The sequence below is a fragment of the Phaethon lepturus genome, unplaced genomic scaffold, assembly GCF_000687285.1.
Source record: "Phaethon lepturus isolate BGI_N335 unplaced genomic scaffold, ASM68728v1 scaffold41864, whole genome shotgun sequence".
NCBI lineage: Eukaryota > Metazoa > Chordata > Aves > Phaethontiformes > Phaethontidae > Phaethon > Phaethon lepturus.
Window position 1 is genome coordinate 732 of NW_010533261.1, and position 7,586 is coordinate 8,317.

Genomic DNA, 7,586 nt, shown 5'->3' on the forward strand with positions numbered 1-7,586 from the left:
AAAAATTATGAATACTTCATGTGCTTATTCTTACTGTATTAATTTTGGGGGTATTAAAAATGCATGGTAAAAATATTAAAGTAGATTAAGTAAATCTAATTATGCCAGTTTCTTTAACGTGTTTTCTTGTTCTGGAAGCCTAGCAAGTGAGTGCCTCTTTATTTAATGCGTACTTCTCTGTTAGTTACGGTTCTTTCTTATGAATATAAGTACAGAGCTGAAGTCTTTTCACAATGTAGTAATGTGTCTTTTCTGATTTTTTGAATTTTTCAGAACTATCATGACATCATGTCTTGCCACCCAGAAAACTTTCAGTGGGAGCACTGGAGTTTTGAAAATGTTGCTACCATACTTGCTCGACGGTTCCCTAATAGCTTTATTTGGGTTGTAAAGTGTTCTCGAATGCACCTGCACAAATTCAGTTGTTATGACAACTTTGTGGCGAGCAACATGTTTGGAGCACCAGAGCACAGCACTGACTTTGGAGCTTTCAAGCATCTCCATGCATTGCTAGTTAATGCATTCAGACTCTCTCAGAATATTCTGCTGTCCCAGAAAAGCGTGCATGGTGTCAGCAAGGATGCAAAAATAGCTGCTTGTAAATCACAGCCACAGTCTGTTCCTACAACAAATGGCTGCTCATCCACAGAAAGAGAGAGAGATTGTGAATGCTCTAATAATTCTGCTATGAACTTCATTATACCGTCTGCTGTAGGTGCAGTGTCATTTACTTTGATTGGCTTCAGTAAAGGTTGTGTGGTTTTGAACCAGCTGCTTTATGAGCTTAAGGAAGCTAAAAAAGACAAGAATACGGATACCTTCCTAAAAAACATAAAAGCAATTTACTGGTTGGATGGTGGTCACTCGGGAGGAAGCAATACTTGGGTTACTTACCCTGAAGTGCTGAAAGAACTTGCACAGACAGGAATTGAAGTTCATGCTCATGTTACACCATACCAAGTGTTTGACACCATGAGGTCATGGATTGGGAGAGAGCATGAGAAATTTGTACAGACACTTGAAGAATTTGGTGTGGAAATAAATGATCAACTGCATTTTGCTGATGATGTTCCCTCCCTAGATAACCATTTCAGAGTTCATGAAGTATTTTGAGACTGTATGTGTCTGAATAGTATATTCATTGCAAAAGCACTTTTGACACTGTAAACGTTGTCATCTAGATTTAAAACTTTGAGCAGATGCTTTCTGAAGAGAATACTGTGTTGAACTGTCCTGTGTTGCCAATAGATACTATATATAAATTTCAGTAGCCTAAAAAGGAGGATTGGGACCCCGTACTTATATCAGATGTTGTCATTTGATTCCTGGAAAAAAAAAATGTTGTAAAGAACTATCGTGTACATGGTTTTTTTTGTTGTTGTTAAATGTGAATGTTTATTTTCAAAATGTTGGCAAAATTTTTAGTCCTGGATATCTAACATCATCTACTGCCTTTAATGGGAATTTAAAGTACGCAATACTTTCAAATGTCTGGATACTTCAGTTTAGTAGCTTCCAGGGCTAAAAACTTTGGGCTTTTTCGATACCAGATCTAACATTAGTTTTTTGGCCTAAGGAAAATGATGATTGTTAGAACAATATTAGTGTTATATTTTGGTGAAAGCTATTTTGATTAGTTAATTAAATCTTACAGTTTTGTAACATTTCTCCTAATTGAAACAGTCAAAAATATTTACCTTTGGAATAATAGTGCCAATCCAGTTTTCTTCCTTATGTGTGCCTTGCCTTTTCTGTTGCTTTAAAGTTTCATTAATTCATTGTGTAGTATGTTAGTGAACAGCCATTTCACCTGGGAGCTTGAAAATTTTGACATAGCTATGTTAAGTGACCAAGAATGTTGATGAGGGTGTAGCTAATTGCTGTTTCAATGTACCTTGCTATTGCTTCGACTAACTTCTGTAAGGACTAGCAGTAATATCTATGTTTTTTCAAGTTAAGAGGTGTCTTTCTCCCTAGCTTGGACTGGTGAGGTTTTTCTTGCTAATTGCTGCATTGATGTTGATCTAAATTGAGCCATAAGTACGTGACATATTACAAGTTGCATACAAAATTTTAGATTATGTTGACTATAGCTGTTTCAAAATGCTTCAGTTTTTAGAACTATCATCTCCTTAAAATGTATTGCAGTAGTTGCTTCTAGAGCCACCCAAAAATGTATTTCCAGAGCCTAATTTTTCATACAGAAAAAAATCCCTTTTAATTAAATACAAAGCCAGACAAATTGGATACAAAAGATGTAATCTAGTTCAGGCTCCAAAACTGGATGTTCTTCAGAAAGAATTACTGAAAGGTGGACAAATGAGGGTATCATTGCAATGTTTCTCTTGTTCTAAGTAACTTACCATTTATCTACAAATAAATCTTAGAATCCCTCTTAAAGAACTGGAGCCATTAACAAAGCAGCAGTAGCTTAAAATGCTTTTGGATTTCCTGGAAGTATAGGAATACAAAAGCAACTTAGCAAAACACTGTGAAGATTACAGAAATGTGGCTTAGTTCCCAAAAAAGGCATTTTATTCAACTTTGTTCCTACATTTGATCGCTTAGCAACATCTTCCCCCTGCTTCTTGCTTCCCATGACACTGTGGAAGGAAGGTCCTGGGTCATCTTTCTTCTCTTGGCATCATTAGAACTTACAAGGCTCACTGGAGACAGGATTTTCAAAACTTGCACAGGTTGTGCACATGTTAGTGATCACTGAAGAATGAGAAAAGTGTGTTGAAGTCTTAAGAACATTTTCTTAATACTCAAAATATTAAGGGTAGTAGAAAGGATTATGCATACAGTGTACACCTTACAGTGTGAAAGTGACCTCTGTTGCTAATAACTATTAGACTAACGAAAGGGGAAGTAATCTATTTTAATTGATGGAGAAAAGTGCAACATGCAAACTAGCTCTAACATTTTATAAAAGAACCTGAAATGTAGTTCCATCTGCTTTTTTTTTTTTTAAAGCTCTTTTTTGGAGACTCTGTTCAACCCTGTTTATTGATTACCTTCTTAATCGGCTTATAGCAACTTGTTTATGTGTTCCCAGGAAGGCTGTTTCTGGGTTTTGGTCCTTTTCATAACACTTGCAGCATATGCAAGGACTTTTTTCTGTGAAGAAAATATGGGTCACCTCACAAAGTGTTTTTAATAGAAAGCCTACAAATCGCTTGAAGTATCTTTAATTATCCACTTACAAAATTTAAAACAAAACAAAACACACCACTGATCTTGCTCCCTCTCAGTTTCAGACTGATCAGGCTAATTTGGCTAAAACTTGCCCTGTCCAATAACAGTGCAGATCACAGACCAATTTCTAAACAATTCTGTGCCAGCTAAAACAGCAGGGGTAGGTTATTGCAAGCTTTTAGAAACAGCTATTAAAATATTGACATTGTCTTCAGAAATTTCTGGATGGCTGTCCTATGAGAATAATATTAACCTGTTTGATGGAGGCTGCTCATAATAACTGTTAAATAAAATAGGCTCAAGTGTTGCTGTATTAGTTTGAAGAATAAGCACTTTGTTGTAAAACTAATCTTGTTGGGAGACCTCATGTGGAGGGAAAACTAACTGGTTGTTTTTCATTCTCTAAACAGTTGTAGTACTCTGTTGGAATGTGCCTCTGTCATTCAATACAATGCATGCTAAAAATAAATTTTGCAAACAGTGTAGAAAATAAACTATTTCTAATGGGTGAAACCACTTTCATGTGAATGTAAAACAATCAAACAAGGAAAGTGCAGTTAAGTTGTGTGGATTAAGCTTTATCAGGTGTTTGTGGAGACCTAGTTAAAAAAAAAAAACACAACAGATGTATTTGATAGTATTTCTTCAAGGAGGCTTTGTATTTGTGCAGTCAGCATCTGTAATTCTAAAACTGCTTGCTGGCATCATGCATACCTGGGAAAGCTGGCATGAAGTACCCAAGGGTGTGAACATACCTATGTTAGGATGAAATGGGTCGGTTTGTATGTGCCTGGTTTTTGATGCTAACTGTAAAGGCAGTTCTTAATTGGTTTAGATGTATATGCCTAAAAAGTGATTCTCATGTTTACAGTGGTTTAGTTCAAAACATTTCTGTTTTTGGAGTGAGCAACTTTACAGTCCTTAGTACAACCTAGTATGTAATAGCTGATATTCTTTATGCTACACACTTGTTTCTTGTACAATAGACAAGATGTTCTTCAGAGAACATCTTCCGAATTTTGAGAAATGCTAAAATATTTTAAGCTGTGCCTGTTAAATTCCTTTAAAACAAGGCTTGATTCTGTGAAATTGTCCACTTTCTCTATGACTTAAATGATTTTATTTTGTGTGCATCTTAAATACTAGAAACTTGGTAACTTTCTTCCTATCTAGGACTAATTTAATCGCATCTCTGTAAATGCTGCTGCATAAATCAGTATCGGCCCCTAATTTTGAAAGGTGATTAAAAGTCCAAGTCTTGTTGCTGAAAGGAGCAATCTTGCCTGTCCTCCCATTGCTAACATCTTGGTGCCTCCCTTATGTTAGCACAAGCTCTTTATGGTGAGCTGTTTTATCTTACTAATTTAATGCTATTGCTGCTAGAGATAACTAACAGGAGTGCTATGTACTTAAATAGTCATAGAAATTATTTTAAATATGGCTGCTAAGTCAGTTCAGGAATTAGGATGTTACAACTGTGGATATTCACATATAAAAGTGATTGTGCAGGATCATGTGCTCAAGCTTTCCCAACAGGTTCTTTTTGAGCTATTTGCAGAAGGAAAGCATCACCTGTTTTTTCTTTCCTCTTATGGTGCTTCTTACAATGCTGTCTTTCCTAAGGTAACAGTTGTTTCATCTCTGCAAATAAACAGTATTTGTTGTCTCATACAGACTGAAAGTTGAAGCATTGAGGTTAAAGTATACCCATCCATTTACCTTTAATGTTTACTTTAAATTACATGGGGTCTTACCAGTTTATATAAGAGAGAAGTTAAAGAACCGTAAAAATTTTGCAATGTGTGTGCTCTGTTGTGAGCCAGATTTTTAGGTACATCACTGCCAGGCAGAATGCACAAACATGTATTGCGTGTCTGGTGTCTCTTTTTTTTGCGATACAAAAGCCAAGGCAGCTGTCTCAGACTGCAATCCACAAGAGACAGTCTCTTCAAACCACCTTTGGAGTTACTTTACAATTTTTTTTAATCTTACATTGAAATGTCATTTCATTTTCTTAAGGATGGTGGATTAAAGAAAAAAAAATTCACTTTTGATGCTCGCAACCTAAATGAAAATTTAGACACATAAATATTGCTGATGGAGACCCTAAAAGCAAGTCTGGCTTTCTGTTGGTCTTATAGATCTCTTAACTCTGTTAAGATGAAAAGTGACTGTTTTTAACTCGAATAAAATAACATGAAGTCATTCAGCCAGTAACATGAAATCATGTAATACCTATGTGGCAGACAGGCACTGCTTCCCCCAGTGCCAGACGTACGCTTCCTCACTAAATTCATTCTATAGGTAGTAACAGCATAATTCACTCCTGCTGACAAAAAATACTTGCACAGGATTAGCTGTTCCACATCACTGTAGAAATCATGAAAAACTGATTAAGGCTGTCATTTTGGACTAGATTACCTTTATAGGTCCCTTCCAACCCAAAGATTCTATGATTATATGATTTTGCATATGATGTAGTGTGGGTTATAAAGTAGTGATGGCTGCTTTGTTGTTTTCTGTTATTAGGGCTTCTTTACATGTTTCCAGATGACCCAAGAAGTGCCAGATTCTATTTAAGCAAATGGCCAGAAAAGCATCTGGTAAAGCAAAACAGAAAAATATATTCTTATCTTTTTTTCCTCATGTCTATACACATCTCATGTACTTGAAAAGGGGCAGAATGACATTACTTCAATGTTCAGAATAATTTTTCCTTCTTTTATTAAGCTTTCCGAGAGCACTTTCAGTCACAATTGTTAGTTTCCTTTGTTAAACTTGGCACTTCAGAGCTGAGTTGTTTTTGAAGAAAGCACTGCTGCAAGACACAGAAAACAGTCAAGAGACAAACCAGTGCTGAAGTGCAAAACAAGGCTCTTCACATCTCCCACGCCAGAGTTTACCCTCTGAGCAATACTCCTAAGCCTGGGTGTCAGATAAAGCTATTGCATACCTTACAGCCCATCTGCATAGCTCTTCTTTCCCATTTGTCATCATTAGAAATACATTGAGTTTGTGTGATGGAAGTTTAAGCAATGCATGTTCTCCTTGACAGCTGAAGTATAAATGTTTTCACAGCAAAAATTGTCTGTTACTGCAATCTGCATTATTATCTGTGATAGCTTCTGAGCATTTTTGTATGAACATAGCATTGTATGTGGGGCTGCACATTTTACATGGTTGAGCAGTTCTTTTAGTGTTTTCAATCTGCTTTTAAAAATGTTGACTAGGAACAGATCTGAATAGTTGGAAAGGAAGTAACCTGCTCCTGTTGCTCTCAGGAATTGCCACTTAAAAGAAATCATTGTTCTCAGGAAGTACCGCATACAGAGATCAGAATCTATCCCCAGTCCTAGAGTCTGACCCAAACCAAAATAGGAAATCTTAACATGCAACTTTACTGCAAAATAACTGTCCAAAAAAAAAAAAAAACCAACCTAGAATTTCATCTGTCCTTCTCTTAACTGGACTCTTTGGTTATTGAGTGATGCTAACTTACAGAGAACCCCTTGTAAAGGTTACTGTCTCAGAACATATATCTTCAACATTTGTTTTGTCTGCATAGAAGCATCTAAATATCTTAGGTTTTGGAAGATACATTTTGGCCAGAGGAAGAAAAGAATCAAGTCTGCACAGGAATTTTTTTGAAGCTGTGACGTAATGCATATTGGGATCACACCCGTGTAATATAACCTCTACTATGGTTAAATCATCCTCATCTTAGCCAAGTTAGTAGTCCTGTTGTGGGACTAACAGTGTGAATGGGGCAAAAAGTTTCATCCTGCATAATTAAAAAGGATTGCAAATATACTTCTGATCCTTCATCATCAAGTCAAACTCTTTCACATGAGACATTTAACATGACAATTGTATTAAGAACCTAGGCCCTGCATAGCTGCTGGAGAGAAATGCGTTCTTAAGTTAGGTGCATCAAATCTTCAGCACATACATGATAGGCAGATTTTTAATGAGCTGTTTAAATAGTTTGACAAGAGAATATTTTGACATCAGTTTTTTCATTTGATTCTTTCCACAGCAACCACATTAAGAACAATGTATAAAACATTTATCTTCTGAAATTGTCATCCTTTACATTTCATATGACCAAGAATAAATAATTCTTTCCAGCTGTTGATCTGCAATGAACTTACTTTTTAAAAGCCTCAGTCACCAAATTTTTAGCATAATTCAAGTTTGGGGTAGGACAGGTTTAAACTGCTGATTTCAGATACTGTCTATATTTAAGTATCTTAACTCATCTTTCCGTCGTGGGCAGTCTGCATCACCTAACTCCTCTGTTGAATACACTGTTTGAAGTGGCTGTTTCGAATGCTGAAGATGGTCAGTGTTTATTTTTCTAATACCTGTTACCACAACTTCATCTGTTT

The 7,586-nt window shown here is 36.1% G+C and overlaps 1 protein-coding gene across 1 annotated transcript; it reads left to right on the forward strand.

Annotated features, from left to right (window-relative positions):
- Window positions 1-276: 276 nt before the first annotated feature.
- LOC104615966 (chromosome unknown open reading frame, human C2orf69) lies at window positions 277-1,332 on the forward strand. Its single transcript, XM_010285125.1, has one exon. It carries the CDS (start codon window positions 289-291, stop codon window positions 1,111-1,113), a length of 825 nt encoding a protein of 274 aa, XP_010283427.1. The 5' UTR covers window positions 277-288; the 3' UTR covers window positions 1,114-1,332.
- Window positions 1,333-7,586: the final 6,254 nt, after the last annotated feature.

Excerpts from the sequence above, each read along its gene's own strand:
- LOC104615966 (XM_010285125.1), top strand. The coding sequence starts at position 289 with ATGTCTTGCCACCCAGAAAACTTTCAGTGGGAGCACTGGAGTTTTGAA.